This window comes from Pseudonaja textilis, chromosome 2 (genome assembly GCF_049901715.1).
Source record: "Pseudonaja textilis isolate UNSWEBS1 chromosome 2, rPseTex1.2, whole genome shotgun sequence".
NCBI lineage: Eukaryota > Metazoa > Chordata > Lepidosauria > Squamata > Elapidae > Pseudonaja > Pseudonaja textilis.
Window position 1 is genome coordinate 128,304,874 of NC_141991.1, and position 23,215 is coordinate 128,328,088.

General features: G+C 40.9%; 1 protein-coding gene across 11 annotated transcripts in view; it reads left to right on the top strand.

Annotated features, from left to right (window-relative positions):
* Positions 1 to 23,215, top strand: part of BAZ2A (bromodomain adjacent to zinc finger domain 2A) — a 62,384-nt gene that overhangs the window by 29,513 nt on the left and 9,656 nt on the right. For 7 of the 11 annotated variants that reach the window (XM_087925189.1, XM_087925191.1, XM_087925187.1 and 4 more), the window contains 21 exons: positions 1,533 to 2,075; positions 3,298 to 3,462; positions 5,697 to 5,918; positions 6,636 to 6,833; positions 6,931 to 6,991; positions 7,105 to 7,213; positions 8,604 to 8,705; positions 9,542 to 9,752; positions 11,411 to 11,472; positions 12,129 to 12,209; positions 12,318 to 12,560; positions 13,753 to 14,007; positions 16,148 to 16,362; positions 17,054 to 17,128; positions 17,560 to 17,725; positions 18,193 to 18,252; positions 18,440 to 18,602; positions 19,913 to 20,490; positions 21,657 to 21,882; positions 22,392 to 22,547; positions 22,632 to 22,795. In XM_087925189.1, coding sequence (XP_087781315.1) covers positions 1,533 to 2,075; positions 3,298 to 3,462; positions 5,697 to 5,918; positions 6,636 to 6,833; positions 6,931 to 6,991; positions 7,105 to 7,213; positions 8,604 to 8,705; positions 9,542 to 9,752; positions 11,411 to 11,472; positions 12,129 to 12,209; positions 12,318 to 12,560; positions 13,753 to 14,007; positions 16,148 to 16,362; positions 17,054 to 17,128; positions 17,560 to 17,725; positions 18,193 to 18,252; positions 18,440 to 18,602; positions 19,913 to 20,490; positions 21,657 to 21,882; positions 22,392 to 22,547; positions 22,632 to 22,795 — 4,055 coding nt within the window. The remainder of the gene's footprint in view (positions 1 to 1,532; positions 2,076 to 3,297; positions 3,463 to 5,696; positions 5,919 to 6,635; positions 6,834 to 6,930; positions 6,992 to 7,104; positions 7,214 to 8,603; positions 8,706 to 9,541; positions 9,753 to 11,410; positions 11,473 to 12,128; positions 12,210 to 12,317; positions 12,561 to 13,752; positions 14,008 to 16,147; positions 16,363 to 17,053; positions 17,129 to 17,559; positions 17,726 to 18,192; positions 18,253 to 18,439; positions 18,603 to 19,912; positions 20,491 to 21,656; positions 21,883 to 22,391; positions 22,548 to 22,631; positions 22,796 to 23,215) is intronic. The other 4 variants (XM_087925197.1, XM_087925188.1, XM_087925195.1 and 1 more) reach the window with 1 other exon arrangement.

The window sequence follows — 23,215 nt, forward strand, 5'->3', positions numbered from 1 at the left end:
TCTGCACCCCTATCCTCATGCATCCCATTCCCCATGCACCCTTTGCCCTCCCTGATATGTGGGGCGCCTCTCATGCACCCTCGTGCATCTTTTCTTACCCACACAATATCCCTGCATACCTCCCTGTGGGGAGGAGACACCATGTGGGTTGCAAGAATACAAGTGGGTTTATGAGAGGCACCGTGTGAATTGGGGACATTGTGTGGGATTGCACGGGGGCACGGGATTGCAATTGGGTGTGAGGGATTGCACGGGGGCAGTGCAGAGACGGGCAGTGTGTGGAAGGGGGCGCGTGTGGGTGTGATCGTGTGATGATCCTCTTAATGTCTGCCATGATGTATGACTCTGGGCTCAATTATGATCATGTCAGGGACTACCTATATGATAAAAATCAGCACAATCCTTGAAGCCATTCAGTTTATAGATGAATTGTTAAAGGAAAAATGGTAGAACATAAGAAAGAACAGCTTGATCATAGCTTTTCTCATATTGAAGCAATACCATTTGAGTGCATAGAGCAGGAGACTTCATAAATACTTTATCATTCATGGTTATCCTCAAAACCATGACATAGAATGTGACAAATCTTTAGAAATTAGAACATGACATAAAAACTGTTTATTCTTATTCTTCTAAATTCATTTAGAATCATTTTTTTCCATTTCTTTGCCCTCATCGTTCTCCTTAACTAGATATTTTCAACAACTTCCACTCTTAAATTGTAATGCAAAATAAAAGTAGGATAAAATACTCTTTCTACTGCTCCTTCTGTGATAGAAGTGGGAAAACTTTTTTTCCTTTTGTGATGTACATTGCAGGGATAAGCATATCTGTAACAGAAAGTGAATTGAGCCAGAAGTGCATGGAATATGGCTGTGGTTCAAAATGCAGTACAAAAAGAAAAAATGAAAATACAATTGCATTCATGCATTTTTTTTAATGTCTTCAAGAAACTATAGTGGGAGAAGAAATTGAAGGATGGTGTTAGAAATAGCCAGAAAATAATGTGGGCTGAGAAAATGCGAGGATGGTAACTTGCAATTATGGAGCGGAATATTCAGCTTGATTATGTCTTATCTCATTTTGCTGGTTGTACTTTTCAAAAGAAGGCAGGCCTAAAAGAAGAAGATAATCTTTCTCTTAGTCACTGTTCCTGATATTTACTTTTATTGATTTATTTTTATTAGATCTTTTTAATATTACCATTATTACTTCATAAGATGGTGAACATACATAACTTCTTTCTCCTGTTTTCCCCACAACAACCCTGTCAGGTGATTTGGGCTGAGAGAGACTGAGTGGCCTAAGGCAGGACTAGAACTCACAGTCTCCTGGTTTCTAGGCCAGCACCTTAACTAACTGATGATCATATTATCCATTCTGACTCTTAGCAATTCTGTGGGCCAGGTCTCCAGTCTTCCGAAATTGTACTGCTTCTTCGAGTTTTTTTTAATGTTCTGGCTGGTACCAACTTTAATGGTGACCAAACTAGGTCTCAGCATTTGTTCTTTCTTTCTTTTTCCTTGTGGCAGGTTTAAATGGAGACATGAATGTTAATGGCTTATCTACTGTATCTCATGCTAGTACTTCAGGGACCCGTTCCTCAAACAACTCTCACCTCCATCATCCCTATGACTATCTGTGGAATTATTCCCAGTATCCCTCTGGCAACGGCAACAATCTCAAAGATGGTCCCCTGTTCTCCCAATATCCATTGAATGGCACTGTTGAGAACAACCGGCAGAACTCACCTGGACATACCACCAGTCTGAGGGGAAGCAGTGGGCAAGAGTTCTGGGCCAATGGTACCCCAGGGACCATGGGATTAAATTTTGACTCAGCAGAGCTCTATGACTCTTTCCCTGATGATCAGAACTTTGAAATCCTACAAAATGGCCCGTCAAGCTTCTACACGTCATCTCAGCCTTCTCCCATGCTTGCTTCAGGGAATCAGGACTTCTCACCACAGCAGGATGAGCCAGGCAATGAAGAGGCTGTAAAAGAACCACCATCTACAGCTTCAGAAAATGGCACCAGGTTGTTGGGCAGCATAGAGCTGGAAAACGCACAGCCAGGTATAACTCACAAATAGTCCGTAGAATTTTTATTCAGAATGCGTACTATTGAGTTATATTCAATAGTATTTCAGGACATGATGAAATTTGACTTCTCATAAGCCCGGTGATACCTTATGATTAATTCCAATTTAGGCTGGAAGAGTTAGGTATTGTACAAGTCTTGCTTACTGTTAAGATTTCAATTATTTTTTGAAATTTCTAGAAATAAATGACTGCGCCTCCTACACTTGAATGTAGTAATAACATATTCACCTTGGCCTTTGTGGGGCCTTGAAATATGTCTTCTCCAGTGGTGGTATTCTACCAGTTCGGCCGAACTGGTAGTAAAAAACTGGTTTGGCTGAACTGGTATTTCTTTTTTTTTTCCCCTCCCAACGATCAGCTATGCCAGGATCCCCCTCGGTGTTTTACTGCTTCGCCCAGGAGGCTTCCCTGAGGCCCAGGAGGCAAAAAGGGCTGCGGGGGGGGGGGGTTGTGTGGGGGTCTGCTGCACTCCCCCCCTCCCCTGCACACTCCATTTTTTTGCTTCCTTGAGCCTCAGGGAGCAAAAACGGGCTCCCAGGAGGCTTCCTTGAGGCCCAGGAGGCAAAAAAAAAGGAGTGCAGGGTGGGTGCTGCGCGCGCACGTGCGCACACACACACACACACACACACACACACACACACAAGCCACGCCCATCCAGTCACATGGCCACTCCCACCTAGCCACGCCCACAGAACTGGTAGTAAAAATATTTGCATCCCACCCCTGTTCTTCTCACAGTAGTAACTCCTAATGCCTTTACTGTAGTTCTAGACTACCAACAGTCAGATTACTTTACTGTAATACAGTATATTGGTTTTCCAAGTTTGGCCAAGTGACATGGTTTTCAGATTTACCAAGGACTATGACCTTTTAAATCTATATTGCAGGTTATTGTGCTTGGGGGCAAGGATCTGCCAGTTTTCTTTTTGTTTTGTTAAGTACCGTGACGTGAATGGCATTTGTAAAATAATGATAAAAGATAATGATACCTTTTCCAGGCAGATGAAACCATAGGATTAGAATTACTGAGATAAGGAATGAAAAGTTATTTGATTAATTTACAGTGATACGTGTGTGTGTTTGCTGTGAGATTCTACTTATTTTTAAAGTTTTCTTAAGTCCTGAAGTGAAAGATAATTTTTAAAATCACAATTTAGAATGTTCAGTGTGACGTTTTTAATAATATTTCCTGTAGAGTTGAAAATGTGTGCCTACAATGGCTCTTCTCCAGTGGTTGAGCCTCTTAGCCAAGAGGCCTCTGTCTTGGAACCTGATGCTGGAGCTGGTTGCCTTGAGGAGGCTTCTCGAATCCCTCCTCCACTGGAAGACTCCTTGGAGCCTTTTGAGTCACTAGACAGAGGTAAATGGATGACATTTTTCATCTTTGTACTTTTGCATCTAGACAATTTGAGCTGGTGGTTTCTTCCAAATCTTAGAAATGATGTCCTTGTAGAGTGAAAAGAATATGAAAGAATATAAAGCGTCCACATACCTAAGTCAATGAGAGAATTTCAGCAAATGTAGTTCGTTATACAAGTTATACATAGTGAAATTTCCCTCTCTTTACTATTCAAAATGCAAGAGCTCTTTTGCAGAGATCTGGGTATCCCATGTTTTAACAATTGTCACAATATTCCATGAACTTCATGTGGAATGATAGGAAGTAGGCTGTGAGACATAAAAGTTTATCCCGTTATAAGCTGGGTTAACTTTTAAGATGCACAGTAACTTTAATATTTCTGTAAATGACTAACATGGCTACCCTTGTGGAAACTATTTTGTTGGCAAAGTTTCTCTTAAGGCCTTATAACTAATGTCAATGAAGAAAACTTTATCTTGCCTACATGTAGCTCCCATATAAATGTTTGCTATTGTTGTTATTGATGTGAGCTTCTCCAGAAGAAGCATTCTTGTAAATGTAAACACTTACATTTAGCCCTAATTACAATATACAAAACAACAAACAGCAACCCTGTTGCTTTAGTCTTTCCTATCTTATTGTTGTTCATGGCCAGAGGCTTAAGCAAACATTTTACTGACCAGCAGTAGAGGCACAGTCCTTTGTGAATTTATGGATCAATTATATCTTGTATTGTGTTAGGGGCTTGGTTCAATGCCTATGGATTTAAAACCCAGTTTTATAATTTAATTATAAACATTAAAAAAGACCAATATCATGTTGGGGGGGGGGGCAACTGGCTAGATTGACAAGACAAAACATTAATGGTTAATTCTGGTTTCTGTCTACCGTTTCTGTCTAAATGGTCTCCAGTTCCAATAGTTGCTTTTAGTTTCAGTAATATGGGATCAGTGGTAGAAACAAGGACAAGGGAGAAAAAATGTTTTGAGTAGTGTTTTTAAGTGAGTAAATAAATAGAGAGGGCATGTGTATATCAGTGGGTATGTGGATATATGAGTTCCAACCCAACAACTTGAATGCCCTTCTGTCCAACCATTCTGTACATTCTGCTTATTTATTAATAGATTTATATTCTATGTTTATTTTGTCCTGTTCAAAATGGCACACATAATATTCCCGTGTCTGTTTTTCCCACAACAACAATCCAGTGAAGGTGAATGATTGGCCCAAAGTCATCCAGCTAGCTTTCATGTCTAAGGGAGGGCTAGAAATTGCAGTTTCCCAGTTCCTGGTCCAACATCGTAACACTGTGCTCTTTGCTTATATGTCCTGTAGATGTAAGCAGTAGACACAGATGCAAACACTTCATCTAAATGTTGCTATTAACAGGTTAACTTCCATATTTTTCTGTCTGACTCAACTTTTTTCCTTTCCTAAAATGGATTTTTAAAAGATATAAAATGGCTCAGATTTGGAAGTCAGTGTAACAAATAGAACATAGAATAATAGAGCTGGAAGGGACCTCAGAGGTCTTCTAGTCCAACCCCCTGCTTGAATAGGACACCTTATATCATTTCAGATAAATGATTGTCCAGTCTCTTTTTGAAAGCCTCCAGTGATGGAGCACTCACAACTTCTGAAGACAAATTATTCCATTGGTTAATTGCTCTCGCCATTAGGAAATTTCTCCTTAGTTCTGGGTTGTTTCTCTCCTTGGTTGGTTTCCATCCATTGCTTCTTTGTCCTGCCTCCAGGTGCTTTGGAAAATAGTTTGACACAAGGACTATGGGTGACATGATAGCATTGCACCAGTATTTGAGGGGCTCCTACAAAAAAGGAGCCCCTCAAATACTGGTGCAATGCTATCATGTCACCCATAGTCCTTCTTTTCATTAGACTAAACATATGAGCTATCCAAAGTAAATTATGTGAGATGGGCAGAAGGAAGGGAGGGAGGGGGATTTGGATATGATTTGGATAAATGATTTGGATGCTAAGCCCCAAGCAAGTGGCAGTCTGTTTTCTTAAAAATAACCAAGAAATTTATTTAAACTATCATTAAATTTTTATTTAGTACAGCATTTCTAAGGACCACTGTAATTACACAGAGAAGTGTAAAGAGCACTATGTATATTTAATGTTTAAATTATGAGTAGTAATGCAAAGACATATTGTTGGGATTAAATTGCTAGTTTGAACAGCATATAAGAAATTTACAAATGTATGATTTGAAGACCCAGGGACAGGAGATCTGTATGAAATGGATACATCTGAACTTGTGAGTGGCAAGTCTCCACTGGAGGACCCTCCTGACATTTCTGCCCTGGATTGTCCTGGCAGTCCCTCTCTCAACCACTCTGACTCCTTCAGCCTATTGGCAGATGACAGTCAGCCTGATACCTCTCTTTTTGGAAGTGCCAGCTTGCCTCCTGTTCTTGGAGAGTCAGTTTTGCAAGGTAAACAAGACCTATTCTTTGGTCCGACCAGTTCTCTGTCTTCAAATACAGTAGCTTTTCCTTAGGACTTGTAAAAAAAAGTTGCAGGATCTAGAAGTACACATTTCCAAGTAATAAATTGTATAGATCAGGGGAGGTGAAGCTAATATATTTTGCAATTATAAGGGACAAGGAAAAATATTTTTACACTAAATGAGAAAGAACTCAGCAAATGTGCAGATCCGTTATAAATTTTTGGTATGGTTTGAAATTTAGAGGGAGAGAAGTCAAATTTAACGGTACAGAACTTTAGAAAGTATATATTGAAATACCACATACAATATATAGTTGCATAACTGAAACCTCGATAGCTGTTTTATGCAGCTGGAAGTTTATATTTTGTAGAAAATCCTTCTCTAATAGTATGTAGAAGAAAAAACAATAGCGCATATTAATCCTGAGTAGATATGAAGGACTATATTGTTCCCATAACAATTATAATTATCATGTGAAGGTTTAAATTCTTGAAAGAGCTTCCAGGTGATGAGGCTAAGTACTTGAAATCTACATCCCAAATACTATATGTTGTTAACGGATTGTAGCATTCCACTAAGTGACTAGGAATGCTGCAGAAGTAAGCATAGTCTTACTCCCTGCAATGCTCAACGAACCCTTTCCATTGTGTTTTCATTCTCTTCTCTCGGCCTTTCTATTTCTGCTTCTTTTCTTTTGTTATAGAGAGCAGCTTGGAGTTGACAGGTGTTAGTGAAGTAGGGCAAGAGGGCACAGAGTTTCTGGATTCGCAGGCACCCCTTGAACCGGAACCTCTCAATGCCTCTTTGGAAGAGACAGTCAAGAGCAGTGGTCCAGACAATCCTGTATCTGTAATAGACAGGGACAGCAAAGAAACTTCACCGCTAAATGTATCTGCCAAAAGTAAGTAAACTCTTTTCTTCATGCTTCTAAACTACCTTGGCTGCCTTTAAATGCAATTTAGTTGATAGCACTTGGTAATGGTTATTTGTTCTGACAGGTGATGTTCCAAGAAGGAGAATAGCCACAGTAGAAGAGGTATACTACCCCTTGAAACATGGGTAAGTAGTCACATTTTCCTTGCTTTTCTGTGGTTCTAGTCCATGCACAGCAAGTAATATTTCTGAGTTAGGGTGCAGGTTTCCAATCTGTGATCGTCTACCTTTGTGTTCAGATGGCGAAGGGAGGTGCGCATCAAGAAAGGGAGCAATCGATGGCAGGGAGAAACCTGGTACTATGGACCCTGTGGCAAAAGGATGAAGCAGTTCCCAGAGGTGATCAAGGTAAAGAAAAAAAAGTTTCCCAGATAGGAAGTGGTGGTGGCTGATTTCTTTTGTAAGTGACTTCTCCATTTTATATGCTGTTCTGCAGCACAGTTTTAAAATCATAATTCTTGAACACTAATGTAGTCTACTAAGAATAATGTTGCTTTTTTTCTGGCCCAAAGTTCCTGTTTCTTCACTATTTCTAAAAAAAAGGGATATTGTGTCAGAATACCATTTTTACCTGGATCTGCACTCATTTGGTTGGTTTTTTTCTCCCTTTCCCTCTCTCCTGCTTGCTTGCTTGTTTACAAAAAATTTGGTTCCAAGTCAGAGCTCTGGTCTGCAGTCACTTCATTGCATCCCCAAACTTGGGGGAAAGACAGGTCTTCAAAGCTTTGCACGAGGCTAGAATGATAGAGGCCTGCCAGACCTGAGGATAGAGAGTGTTCCCTCAGGCAGGGGCTGCCAGAGGAAAAGCAGCCTTCCTAGCTCCCATAAGATGGCAGTATTTAGGGAAAGGGACTAGCAGTAGGCCCACCCCATCTGAACTGGTGGGATGGGCAGATGTCTTTAGGGAAAGGAGGTCCTGCGGTTAACTTCACCCCATGAAATATAGGGGTTTAAAGGTGATGACACAGCACTTGAATGACACCCAGAAAGTTACTAGAAGCAAGAGCAGCTTATGCAACAGAGGTGTTCCATGGGCAAACCCAGGGCCCTCAATTACTGGGTGCTCTGGTGCATTCTAGACGGGTTGAAGCTTCTGGATAGTCTTCAAGAGCAGCCCCATGTAGAGCACATTGCAGTAATTCAAATGGAGGTGACCCAGGAATACTGACCATGAGCAAGCTCTCCTGGTCCAGGAAAGGGCACAATTGCCGCACTAGACAATTTTTTTCAACCCCCCAAACGATGGCTGCCCTCCTGTTCTTAAGCAAAGCTGTAGCGAGAGGTTGAACACTATTTATCTGCTTGTATTCTTCTTTGATCCCCTATTTCAGATTGTGGCTTCCTGTTATCCAAGTCTCCTTCATTTCCTCCTTGTAAACTCCCAGTGTTTCTCAGATCTAACAGGTAGCATCCTCTGCCTTTTATTATCATATAGCTACCTTCATCATCATTTCTATCAGATTATGAATGTAGTTCCTGTCTGGAGCATTGGGCTAGGAATAAGATTTGCTTTGCCTTTTTGGGATACTTCTTGTAAGATACTAAGAAGAACCTAAGATTGTTAATCAGTTATAATGGATGATATCCAATATGCGTGTTTAGATTGTCTGCTTCTCTGGATGCTGATTTAGAATTTCAGTAGTTCCAGAGACACCATGCTCCCTTTAGAGAGAGAGCCTCCATCTTAAAAAGAAACTTAAGTGCTCGATTAATGTTTTGGTGGTTTGTTCTCCTGTAGTATCTGAGCAGAAATGATGGGCAGAACGTCCGCCGTGAACACTTCAGCTTCAGTCCCCGAATGCCAGTGGGAGATTTCTTTGAAGAGCAAGATACATCTGAGGTAGATCTTCTTCTGAGGAATCATTGGGTTCTTCTGATTTTTTTTAGCATCTGTCCTTTTGCCAAGATTGTGCTAGCGATCTTGGGGCCAAGTGCAAATGACATTTTACAACAGAATATCTAATCCTAAAGTTCAATATTTTAAATGAGGGAGGACATTCTCACAAACAACTATATCTCTTGAAGCATAGTAGGTAGTCTTTGGCTTACAGCCATTTATTTAGTGACCATTTAAAGTTGCAATGGCACTTGAAAAAAAGGGACTTAAGGCCATTTTTAACACCTGTGATCATTGCAGCAGCCCCATGAATGCATCATCAAAATTTGTACACTTGGTTACTGACATGTATTTACAATGTTTACAGTGTCCTTGGGTCACCTTATGCGACCCTCTGACAAGCAAAGTCAATGGAGAAGCTAGATTCACTTAACAACCAGGTTACTAACTTAACAACTGCAATGATTGTGGCAAGAAAAGTTGTTAAATGGGACAAAACTCAACTCGCTAAGTAACAGGAATTTTGGGCTCAATTGTGGTTGTAGGTCAAGGACTATTTGTATTTGGCATAATGGCTTAATAAACGGTGAGTTTGAAACACATAGTTAGTCCACTCTTTGTCCTCTCCCCAAATTGTTTTTCTACTTCTAGACCAAAATTATGTTTACAGGTGTCAGTGGAAGGATTTGTTTCTGTGGATAATAAAGATCTGCCCCTTTGCCCTGCAGATATTGTAGTCTTCAGTTCCCATCAGCACTAACCAGTAGGGCTAGCAAAAGGGGTGCTGACCTGTGTAAACTACAACAAACTGCAGTGGGTTTTTTTGTTTTCATTTCCAGGGTGTGCAGTGGGTAAAATTGTCACATGAAGAAATCCCCTCACGTATCCAAGCCATCACTGGTAAACGTGGCCGCCCTCGAAATACTGAGAAAGCCAAGGCTAAGGAAATGCCGAAAGTGAAACGTGGACGGGGCCGACCTCCCAAAGTGAAAGTGACTGATCTGCTGAGCAAGATGGACGCCAGAGTTTTGAAAAAGCTGGAAACCCAAGGTATCAGTTGGGCCAGCCCTTTTTGCATGCTTGTAGCTTTCACAAGAAAACGTTCTAGTTTGTGGCAGTGGTTGTTTGTCAGTATCTGGACTGGAGGAAAGGCTGTTCATAATGTGCAGCAAGAAAATTCAACTTTTGCTCTCAAAAATAATGCCAATCAACAAGATGCATGCAAATCTGCTTATTTTTCATTTGCATGCCTTTTCTGGAAACTGATGTGTGAGTTTTTGCAAAATTTGGAATTTCTTGTCAAGGAGCGGTGTGGCAGCAGGAAGAGAGGAACGGATAAGCAAGGGGCAGTAAGAATATATAGGTAAGAGAACATGACTGGAGAATTTGAGGGGAGGGGCAGGTAGCTACACAGAAAATAAGAGCTGTGCTTTTCAGAACTGGAAGTATTTGGCAGGTACCATCTTCCTAGCTGTCCCTTGTGTTTCCACTGCTGTGGGGGCTGACACTTTGGTTTAATTTGTTGTTTAAAAAGCTGAAAGATTCGGGATCAGAAATGTAAATAGAATCCTTGTGGACTGTACCCAGGGGTGCTCCCATCAGTCCTGTCTTTTTGTAAGCAGCTTCAAATCAGGTCTCTCAATACTTTTTGGTAGCCTTAGGACCATAGTAGGTGGGGCAGTGATGCAAATTGGGTTGGACTAAATTTTGTTGGGTTGGGGAATAGATTTTGCGTGTGGGGTTTTATATCTTAATCTATTTTAAGCCCATGTTGGATTCATCACTGCGGTTTCCATTCTGACTCAATATGGTGAAGGAACTATGTTATTAGTATTCAACAGTTATGAGCAGAGGATATTCTGATGCCACACGGAAGGGGTCACATGCTGTTCTGGGGCAGAGATAGCCTACCTTTGTTTTAACTGCAAGAAATTTGAAGCATCCAGGGTGTCTTAGTCTCCATAATTATGATACTTTAAGCAGTTACATGCTTTCACTATCATAAACACCAAATGCTTCTAATAAAGCTACAGCTCTGCCTGGATATTGTTGGGGGTAGCAGTTTATCCACATTGATTTAATTATGATTTTTGGGCTTGCTGCCAGTTTCATGTGGTGAAGCCACTACAGGATACACAAGAGATGGAGGCAAATAGGAAGAATTTTTTTATACATTATACAGTGAACTAAAATTTTCATTGCCTCATGTTAACATTACATCTTGTCTGCACTTGATCTAACCTTATAGTCTATAGAAAGTTTCCTAGCGAAAAGTATTTTATTTTTATTTATTAAGCAGCACTAAAATCACGCAATGGATATGGAACTGGGCAGTGTCCAGATTCATATTTGCTGTCAGGTCTGTGATTAGATTGCTTGGTGTTTTGTGCTCTTAGATTATTTATATTCTTCAAAAATATTTTAAAAAGAACTCATTAGTTTATATGTGGGTGTAGTTTCTCATTATGGATATTTTAAAAAATCATGATCAGGAAAGCTTGTTTAATGGCTGAAATAATTAAGCCGGAGAAAGGAACAAAACTTTAGGTATGAAAAGAGATTGTGTTGTGTTCATGCTGAGTATATTTTTTGGCCTAAGTCAGCAATGTCTTTTAGAAAATTAATACTTTCTTATAAAGAATGAAGGTATTGTTAGACTTCAAATGTAGAGCTAGTTTAGTCTCATTCTCCCTTTTTTGTGTTTGCAGAGGTTCTGAATGATGAAGATAAGCTGAAGATGACCAAGATCAAGAAGAAAATGAGACAAAAGGTACACAGAGTAGAAAAAGCTGTGCATTCTCTTAAGAAGGCTCGGTCATCCTTGTGGGCAATATTTGATATAGAAAAGGCATTCCTGAACTCAGAAAGTGTAGAGGATGGAGGTGATATTGGAAGATCTTTCTTGATTGCTAGTAAGGCTGCAGATATGCAGCGGTTTAATAAGCCTTCCATATTGCACAGGAGAAAATCCAAAATTGAATGTATGTTCACATACCTTTTTCATATTTTAAAATAAACTGATGTGGGGGAGTGGTTTTAGTGAAAGGATTAGAACAGCAAAAATTGAGAACCAAAGTTACCTGCATTTGGAAATTGCGAAGGAAGGAATTAACCAGTATTTCTACCGCTGTTTCTCTACAGTTGGACGGGGAGGGGGAGGACATATTTGTTAAAACCAAAGTACTTAAATGCCAAATCCTGCAATTCATTTCCTGGTGAATCTAAGCAATGTGAAATAAATCATATCTTGGTTAGCAGAATCATGGGGGTTTAGATAGAATGTTTTGGTTAGAACTTGAGACAAGCACAATGTGATGGATAAATATATGCTGTAAAATTTGGGGAAACCACTGTTTTATTTAAAAATGGAGCAATTATTTTTGTCCTTGGTGTTTGTGTTCTCAGCATGGTTCGTTTTCTCCCTAGGTACAAAATAGGCAGAAGCAGGAAGCCAAGACTGCAAAGGCCAGGGAGACCAAGTCTAAGGAAGCAAAAAAGAAACCTAAGGTAGATAGTGATTATGAGGGGATTCTTGAAAAGGAAGAAAGTTGCCAGGTTGGGAATAGCCTTATGCGAAGCTTAACAATTTACCTTCTCTCCCCTACCCCACCCCAGCCTCAAATCAAGAAGGAGAAGAACAAGCCAGAAAGGACCAAACCAGAGAAGCCAAAGGAGAAAGGAAAGTTGAAAGAAAAAGCGAAGCCCAAGGAAAAGAAAGTGGCACCATCAGGGAAAGTTCCCCGGAAGGCTGATAAGAATCTCCTTGCTCAGCGCCGTCAGGAAGAGCGGCAGCGGCAGCAAATGATTTTGGAGGAAATGAAAAAGCCCACTGAGGATATGTGTTTAGGAGACCACCAGGTATTCTATGTCGATCTGCTTAGCCAGATTCAGGGTGTGGGGGAAGGTACTGGTTCATTCATCCGTGTCTCAATAAAGAAGGGATTTCTGCACCAGAAGAATGTGAATGCTGCATAAAAATTAATTTCAGCAATATGCCACGTATAAATTCTTTTTGTTTTACTTTTTAAATCTTTAGAATATTTGTGAATGCATTTTGTAGTTTTGTCAAGACTTAGAAAACATTTGACGTTTTTGGGAATATAGGATAAATAATTAGGAAAACGGAGAAAAAAAATAGTAACAGATTAACCTATGCAAATTGTTAAAGATATGCCTATAATAGAACCCTTACTCGCTTGGAAGGTGTCTTCAGCTTCTTCATGCAGCAGCCAATGATAAAAGGTGTCAGAACTGAAATATCTTCTCCCAGATATGGGAAGAAATGTGCAGTGGACATAGTATAAGGTGCCATGTCAGCTAGTACCAGGATGAAAGTTCTTATTCAGTGGAGCTGCGCGTGTGAGTGCTTGCCACTTGCACAAATGGAGCTGAGCATGTGAGCATGAGTGGCCCCTGCTTGTGCAAGTGGAGCTGCTTGTGCGGCCCGGTTCCTAACGTCCTGCAGCCGGGTAGTGGGCTATGGCCTGGGGATTGGGGACCCTCTGTACTAGACAACCTGTGATTCTTTGGGTCATCATTTCAGAAATATTTCCTTACCAGATTCTTCAATGCATTCATCAGTGATTAAGTTTCTAGTATACTGAGTTCCATTGGAAAAGTTGTGATGCGTTCAGTGATATATCTGCCTTGAAAATAGCTCACATTGAACTATATAGCACAGTCCAAAGATTAGCACAAAAATGTCTTTTGGCATTTTGTATTATGTCATAAACTCTTTTATGATAACGTTTATATTCTAAAACATTTTTTAAAAACTTGTCAAATTCCAATTTCATGGGATCCATGGGTCGAGGACGTTGGACACATTCTGTAAGTTGGTCCATTTGAGGTACCTTGGTTCAAAAATTCTTGTCCTATGATACACTGTTGTGCCCAATTAAAGATTGTGAGAACGAGAGTTTTACTAGTCTATAAATGTCCTTGGGCACTACCTCACTGGAACCAGCAATTGCTGTTACTTCTTATATCAGTTTGGGCCACCTCTCCCTTTTGTATTGTAATATTTTTGCCTTTTCTCCATTTTGTCCAGCCTCTGCCAGAATTCTCTCGCATTCCTGGATTGGTTTTGCCCAGCCAGGCCTTCTCAGATTGCTTAGCCATTGTGGAATTCCTACATAACTATGGCAGGGTGCTGGGCTTTGATGTAGCCAGGGAAGTTCCCAGTTTGAGTACCCTCCAAGAAGGCCTCTTCAATGTAGGAGATAGTTTGGGTGAAGTGCTGGATCTTCTGGTAAAGCTGGTGAAAGTGGCATTGTATGACCCCGGCCTGCCTTCATGCTGTCAGGTATGATGTATATGTGTTGTCAGGATGCCTTAACCCTCAAGCAGTCCAAATTCTTTGCCAAGAAAAATGAGATGATATTGCATAGTTTTCTTACTTTGCACAATCCTGCAAACTAACTTTATTTATCATGTAAATTATTTTGTCATCGGGTAAGTCAGTGAACTCGGCAAAGAACTGAAGCTAAAACTCAAATGCTGAGCATCCTATTTAGGCCTTATAGCCACATTTTCAAGCAGATAACAAAGTCCTAGCTGTTAGAAATAAGGGAGAGCCAAGAATGAGAAAACTGCACCAAATGGTTCTTGCTCTGCTGTGGAAATGAGGAATACATGCAGAGTTGGCTTTATTTCAACATGTATCCTATTAATATCCTATTAATGGCTTGTCACCAAATGCCAACAGAGGAAGTCAGCCTTGTAGACTAACAGGGATTCCCCTGTGTTGGTATCCATTGAAATTATCTACATATTAGCATTGACCAGCTGACCTAAATCCCAAGTAGAGTAGATTGCTGTATAAGGGGGGAAAGTTTTTTGGAGTACATGGTAGCTCTATCATAACCCTGATTCTTCAGTGGAGTGGTCTTTTCCAAGTTTCTGCTGCAAAGTCCCATGAATAGTCCCATGAATAGATGCAGTGGCTTTAAGGAGTTGTTGACAATAGCTACCTGAGTACCTCTGCATTCTCTGGAGTATTTCTTTTTTTTTTCAAATCCAAAATGCTGCACACTCCTGCAAAAGAAGTATAGCTCTTTCTGTCCAGGGACTACTTTTGTATTGATAATTTGATTTTTATGCAGATTAAGGTAATAACTAAAGTCAGAATTGAATGACCTGGCTTATGCTTTGCATAATTTATGATTCATTATAACATGTGAACCTAGCTAGCTGTGGTGTGTTCAATTAACTATAGATAAACAAGCTCCAGCTTATTGATTGGGTGTACAAACATAATTTGATAGTTGCCATACTGAAACAAAGAGCTAACAAAGGATTACAGAGATATAGCAAGCATTTCTGCTGTTTTCCTTATTAGAAACCCAGAGTTTCAAGATTTCTTTTCCAGCTAACACAATAGACAGCTTGGGCAAAAAATAAAGAAGCGTTCAGCAGATTAAAAAGAGAGAAACAGACATGTTTAAGAGGAAAGGGCATTTTTTAAAGTGTTGGTGTTAAGAAGTCCTTGGCTAATGTTCAGATAGTTTTCAGGCACTTTTGCGTTTCATAGTTGATAACGTGTGTTTGTAATATAAATTCTGAATTACAATAAAGAGAAACTGGAATGTTGCTTTTGTGGGAACCATTGCTTGCTTTATGGGTTCAATTCTGACACAAAGGAACTGTTAAGGCATCCATCAGGCTCCCTGAACCTGTTGTTAGTTTTCAAGGTTGCAGAGTAAAACATAGATGCATTTTATGGGAGGAATCCTTGAAAAGGAAGGTGAACTGATTGTGTTGCAAGTTGTTTTTGTATTCCTTCACATTAACCCAAAACACAGCTATTTTGTCTGCTGCCATAGGCTGTGCATCACTAAAAGTGATGGGAAAAGATAATAAAATAACAGTGCTGTATAAAGAAGAATCGTGCAAAATCTAACTGCCCATTATACTTTTGATATATCTCTAGTAACATAGAAAGAAATTATGCAACATGTGCAATTGCTTTGATCACTTGCAAATTTATTTCTACCCCACCACTGGTTTTGACGTGTCACCAGGTGCATTCAGCATATTTTCATATCTCTCCAGCCAGTTTGGTTTAGATTTTGTTCTTTTAAATGAAAGTTAAAACTTTTTAAGACTTCTGGACTTTGTTTATCCTATACCAAACCTTGAACTACAAAGTATAACATAACTGAAGAGTTCACAAGATTCAGGTTAAATAGCTCTTTCTCCCCCTCCTTCCCCTCTTTTCACCATTGCTCTATTTTACATTTATAGCAGAAAATGCAATCTTGTACAAGTTACATAGATTGTAGAATTTTTAAAAGCTTGTCACATAAAAACTTGCTTCCTCAGCAAAGGTGACATAATTATTTTTAAAACTTTGTACTCAGTGTCCTTCATTTCTAACTGTTGTTGGTAGGAGGAATTGGGATATATGTATAATATGTATAATATTTCTTGCTTTTGCTTGCCAGACTTTGAAGATCCTTGGTGAAAAACTCACAGAAATAAGCCTGAACCGTGACACCGTGTCTGAGATCTTGCGCTGCTTCCTCATAGCCTCTGGGGCAGATGAAAGCCTGTGTGACAGTTTGAGAACTAAACCCTTCCAGGCACTGCCTCCAGATAAAAAGGCTGCTATCCTGGCCTTCTTGGTGAACGAGCTCAACAGCAGCACACTTATCATCAAGTAAGTGACGCCAGGTTAGGTGGCTCCTGCAGTTGTGCCTCTCACAGCTCGGTGTGACTTATGTGTCATCTTATGTGTGGCTTCAAATTGTAATATTAATATGGATCAGGATAGTGTGTGAGTCTCAAAATTTGTTATAATGAGAGGAATAATACAAGCACACAAGAGAGCCATATAGCGTAGTGCAACACACCAGATCCATTCTCCAAAAGCAGCTTTGGAGTGTGACTGTAGCACACATGGCCCTCGGCACCATATGTTTCTCAACTATATGTGCTGTTTAGGTTTAGACATATGTACTAGCCACAACAATTCTGGCTGCTACATGACAGGACACAGCTTTGACCCACAGGACTCCCAATGTGGGCACTTGTAGTGACTTCCCCTGAGAGAGGTAGAGGAAGTATTTGCAGTGCAGAAGTGTTGCTGCTGATACTTAGACTTAGGAAGACATAGTAAAATAGTGTTGATGAAGTGGGAGAGGAAGCAGGGTCCGAAACATATTATTCCCATATAAGCTGGGGATATTTGTCCTAAAGGAAGGGGTGGTGAATTTCCTTTGTTATAAGCCAGATTGCATTTTCAGATGTCTTTTGAAATCAGAATTACACTCAGATGTTGAAAAAAAAAGTCATTCTTCTGTTACATATGTCCTCCCCACTTCCTCATCAATTCTTTCTACATCCTGCAGTGAAATTGACAAAACTCTGGAGAACATGTCGAACCATAGAAGAAATAAGTGGATCATTGAGGGAAAGTTACGCAGGTATGTATCTATAGAATTAATGTTGGCCTCCTGTATTCTATTTATGAGAACGCGGTGGCAATAAGAGAAATCAAAAACATACTGATCATAAATTTATTTAATGTGAAAAACACAGTAGTATGGAATCTTATTGTGACCCTAGAATTCTATCATTTTTCATTTATCAGAGGATTTAGGAATAACTTTTTCTCTAGTTCTTCCCCTTTACTATATGGATCATCTAAGTTGGGGTGTCAAACACACATCATCAGGATGGTGTCACATGACATATCAGGACTTTTCCCCCCTTTGCTAAATTGGGCGTGGGCGTGGCCAGCGCATGACGCATCTGGCCCATGGGCCGGGAGTTTGTCAGCCCTGATCTAAGTCCTTTCAAGGAAGGCAGCATGTCCCTTTCCTTTACACTTTCTGTTTTTGTTGTTGTATTGAAGATTAAAGATTGCCCTAGCTAAGAAGACTGGGCGTCCTGAATCAGAAATCACCGGTTTAGAGGAAGGACGATGGCGACGGAGCTCCCGCATCATCGAGGAAAATGAGGACAAAGAAATAGAAGAAGAGGAAAGAAGAAGAGCATGCAAAACCCGGAGAGATAGCGAAGTAGGTTTTAGCACAATTGAGTCAATGGGGAATAGGATGTGTTCTTGAATCTTTGCTCTAATAATGATAACGTGTTTGGACGGAAGTATTTTAATCTCTTAACACAGCAAATACTGAATAACTGGAACCCTACATTTATGTTGCAACTTTTGGCATAAAAATTATTGGGAGGGTGTTTAAGGAAGGATGTTTGAGGATTTCTACTGTAAGCACCATAATAATTCTTTTTAAAAAATTTTAGAGGGGTTTTCTGCATCTGCTTTATCTTTAAATGGAATTGCATTTTCCTAAAGAGTTACAGCTATCAACAAATACTTTCCTCTTGGCCTTTTAATGGGAAACATTTCAACTGCCAAAAGAAGTAAAAGAGTTGATGTTTTACATTTAGGAGGTATAGTGTTTTCAAAACAAAACTTATTTGGAGAGATAATCAGGAATCTGTTTTAACTTCTCTCCTCTTTCCACAGAATGAAAGTTTGATTTCCAGCGTGCCAGAGCTGGAGAGGCAAATTGAAAAACTTTCCAAGGTAAATGTTTTCTGTTGGAAAAATAATTAGAATAGAAGAGTTGAAGCTTCTGCTAGATGTAGCAGTGGGTATTGGGGTTTCCTATAAGGGTGATGGGTGGAAACATGTCACTCTCTTTCTCTGGTAATTAAAGTTTAAAACAATGACTCTTCCTTTTACATTCTTGGTGTTCTGATTTTTCCTGCAGCGCCAAATGTTCTTTCGCAAAAAGCTGCTCCATTCCTCACAATTGTTACGCGCCTCATCACTCGGGCAAGATCGGTATCGACGGCGGTATTGGGTCCTGCCCCACCTAGGTGGGATCTTTATAGAAGGCTGTGAGGCTTCAGAAGGTATGCAGAGCATAGAATGTGGGTATGGGTGGTTCCTTCTGAAGGAAGGAGGGAGGGAGGAAGGATGGAAGGATCTCATCATGGATACTTATACTGGATCTGATCATTTGGATTCTCGGTGGTATCATTCAGTATAGGTAGTTCTTGATTTACAACCGCAATTAGGACTGGAATTTTGTCTGTAAGTATTGCAATCATACGTTGAGGCACCATGTGACTGTTTTTATGGTGGTGGTTGAGTGAGTTGCCACATTTGTTAAGTGAACCAGATGGTTGTAAGTGCGAATCCATTTTATCCATTGGATTGTTTTTTTGCTGGAAAATGGCAGAAAGCATCACAGGATGCTATCCCGTGACCATGGAATGCTGCAATCAGTCATAAATGTGAGCCAGTTGCCAAGCACTTGAAATGCAATCAGGGGACCCCAGAGGTGATACAGCAGATGTAACTTTAAGGACTGGTAACTTTTTTCAAGTTGTCCTAACCCCAAATGGTAGGAGGACTACTTGTAAACAAAACACATTCATTACTGGCACCCAAGGAGCAGGATGGCTGCCATTGGCAGTAGGTAACAACTGATAAAGACCAATTTAAAGAAGTGTAATGTCAGCCTGGTATTTAGGACAGAAGAATAGAAAATAAAGAATAGTGTGTTACAGTGCTTCCCTTAATTAACTCCACCACTGAAACGCATTGTCGTTGACCAATTTGCTCTCTGGATTTTGGTTGTATATACAATTGGACCATCATGCTGTGAGTTGAAAAAAAAATTGTAAGAGCGTACTTTATAATGGGAAGAAGAGAGTACTTGATACTTTCTTTGTCCCATTTTTCCCCTTCTAGAACAGTCTGTCATTTTTCTAGTCTGACATCTACCTTGCAACATATATCTGGCAAGTGGAGATTTTTTTTTTTGGGGGGGGGGTTACTTTCATTGGCATAGATACTGTTGGTAGTGAGTGGCATGGTGGCCTAGTGGTGAAGACACCTCGCAGTCAGAAGGTTGAGAATTAAATTCTACGTAGCAGCAGATTCTTTTCTTCTAGAAAGCAAAGAAAAAAAATATGCTGCGACCTTCGTGTGGCATCAGGAAGAGTATCTGGCCAGTAAATGCTCAACTCCATTCAGTTATCCCGACTCTACCCCAGATTAAGGGATTACAGGCAGGGTTGTAAAAAGAGGGGCGGGTGTTAAATGCTGTTGGTAGTATACTGTGTTGCTTCACTGGGACATCTAGATTCTGTTGTCTCTTTCACTTCAGTAGATTTGAGCACCACCTAGTGGTGAAAGTTACTCAACTTCTCTGCTTTGCTGTTCCCCCAAGCAGCGTCCCTCCCCGTGTCCAAGAACTCTTCGGAAAAAGGAGAGGCTCTGAAAGAAGAAGAACATGAAGCACCGTCAATCAAGAAGGAGAACAGTGACACACCCTCAGATCCTGATTATATGAACTGCACAACTTCAAGATCGTGGAGTTGGCCGTGGAGAGGCAACGTAGGCATGTCACCACCAGAGCATCTGGAATCGAAGTTGCCAGAGCCCACGCCCTTGTCTGTCAATGGGTTTTTGGAAGATCCAGTGTCTCTGGGCCAGTCTCAGCACGACCTCAGTCAGTCAGCCTTTCTATCTTGGCTCAGCCAGACACAGCAGGCCTCTTCATTGTTTAACAGCTCTGTGCTCACCCCAGACAGTAGCCCTGGCAAAGGGGATCAGTTACCCCCAGACGATCTGCCGGACTCTACAGCGGATGATGAAAGTATCACGGAAACACAGGTGACCTGGTTCAATTTGCTGCCTAGGACGCCCTGCAATGACTCTTCACTTGCTCCTTCCACTGAGCGCCCTTCTCGAACTTCACAGCTCTGCAAGCCATCTACTAAGGACCAGTCAAAGACTTCAGCTCAGCAGGTGAGTGCAGCCTAGAAGCTCCTCCTTAGGAAATGCGAGCTAACCTGGTCTGAATCAGCAGAAGGAAATAGTTCCTGCGGGTATAAAGGAGTTGGGTGGCAAAGCTTTATTCATTTCTGAGACAAAGGCTTGGAACTTTTTGGGTTTGGAATTAGTACCATGTAAGATTCATATCCTTAAGAATGGGGATGGAAATTTGCAGGGAAGACATTTAACCTTTTTAAAAAATGTCTTTAGAAGAACAAAACAAGTAGGAAAATTCTATGGCACAAATGTAGAGTAGAGGAGCCTTGGCTTGGCAGTAGTAGTACATGGGAAAGACTTCTGGGTGTCTTTCTTGGCCGCCAATGAAACTTGAGCCAGTAGTTGATGCAGCTGCTAAAAAGACAAATGGCATCTTGGGGTACATTAACAGGAGAGAGTCCAGATAACCAAAGGAAGTTGGTTCTCCTCTGCCTTGGTCAGACCCCACGTATGGTGCTGAGTCCAATTCTAGATACAACAGATCAAAAAAGACAGTGTCAAACTGGAGCAAATTCTGAAGAAGGATGCCTTGATGGCAAAGGACCTGGAAACCAAACCCAATGAGAACCCTTAAAGAATGTGCCTATGTTTAGCCTAGTGAAAAGATGACTGAGTGGGAGATATGACAGCATAAAATATCCGAAGGGCTGCTAAACAGAAAAAGGAGGGGGCTTGTTTTCTATAAGATTTTAAACATGAGTTAAAAGTACATGGATGGAGGTTCAGACTAATATCAGGAGGAATTCCCTGAATCTATGAGCTGTCAGCCAGTGAAACAAAACACCAAATAAAATGATGATGATGACCACTAGTAGTCTTCAGGCAAAGACTAGATGGTCATCTGTCAAAGATGCTCTAGAGCAGGGTGTCCAACCTTGGCAACTTTAAGACTTGTGGACTTCAACTCCCAGAATTCCTCAGCCAGCTGGCTGAGGAATTCTGGGAGTTGAAGTCCACAAGTCTTAAAGTTGCCAAGGTTGGACACCCCTGCTCTGGAGAAACCTATACTGATCAAGGCATTGGACTTGGCATCCTCTAAGCTTCCTTCCAATTCTCTAATGATGTCATTCTTTTGTCAATGTTGTTATGCTTCTTGTAAGCAATGCTTAATGCAAATGTTTTTTGAATTTTCCCTCCCACAGCTGAATGGCTATTCCACCTCTAGCCCAGCATTGCCACCACTGTCCTCTACTCCATTGCATTCCAGCTCCAGGGTCCACAGTACTTGCTCCAGAGCCAAGGACAATTCCAAAAAGACCCTTGAACCTGTAGGGCAGCCAAGGCGAAGGGGTCGTCCCCCCACTAAACTTTTCAAACAAATTGAGCAGAAGTATTTGACACAGCTGACAGCACAGCCTATACCTCCTGGTAAGTGACAAACATGCCTGCGAGTTCCTGGTCTGTATACTGGATTCTTTAAAGGCACGTCAGAGAAAGAGAGAGTGAAAAAAAATAATGTGTTCTGTTTTGCAAAAGCATAGTTGGGAGGATTAGTTCAGTGATATGTGTAGGAGATGCACAACTAAGTTGTGTTCCGTTCAGTAACTAAGGGACAAGAAACTTCTTGGTGATGGGGGAACATGCTTTTTAACACACACACGCACGCACATGCACAAATGTATACATTTTTGTCAGTGTACTCAAACTGTGAATAACATGATGTCAATCATCTTGTAGTGGTTGTTTGCTTGCTAAGTAGATCTTCAGTGCACACTGATGATGAAATGTAATTGGATAATGAAAACATCTGCACGCAAACAACCAAGCTCAAAGAGGATTCCACAGTTCAAACCTGAGCCATTCATATTCGCTTCTATTGGCATTGGCAATTTTGGGAAGGCACCAGGCTCCAAGCTTGTTCTATTCCTCCCTTGCAGAGATGCAGAGTGGCTGGTGGTGGTTGCAGGATTCAGAGGAGCTGGAAGCTGTGGTGGAGGTACTACACCCACGAGGCATCCGGGAGAAAGCCCTGCATAAGCACCTTACCAAGCACAAGGATTATCTACGGGATGTGTGTGCCCGAGCTGCCAACGGTAAGAAATACCCATTCTGGGGTCCGGTGCCTATGAGCGAAAAGCTTGATCTGTTTGATTGACTTTTATGACCTTCCTATCTAGATCCCATCTTCAGGATTCATTCTGAGGCTGCCAGCCACCTAATCTCTCAAGAAGCCCTGGTGCAGTGGTCCATATCTGAGCGTGCCCTTGAGATGGACCTCTCAGTGCTTCAGTGGGTGGAGGAGCTTGAGCAGCGGGTGCTCTTGGCTGATCTACAGATTCGAGTAAGTGCTAAGATTCTGCGAAGCTACAGCCCTGTTGACAACGGTATGCCCTTTCACCAGGATCCCAAGAGGGAACTGGGCTTTCCGGTTTTTTCTTTTAAGATGTTTTGCTTCTCATCCAAGAAGCTTCTTCAGCTCTGCTTCTTGGATGAGAAGGGAAATGTCTTCAAAGAAAAACCAGAAAGTCCAGTTGCCTCTTGAAAAAGCACCTTTGGGACAACCACGATCAGGATGACTGAGAATCTCCATAGACATTTGTGCTTAGATTCCAAAGGTCAACCTGAAAATAACCATTCAATGCTAAACGAAGTTAGGTTTTGAGGATTAGAACTCGGAGCACTAGAAGAAATCCTCTAGGCCATCTGAAAATTTTCATTCTTAACTTACTGATGTTACTCTCCTGGTAGACAGTTGCACTGA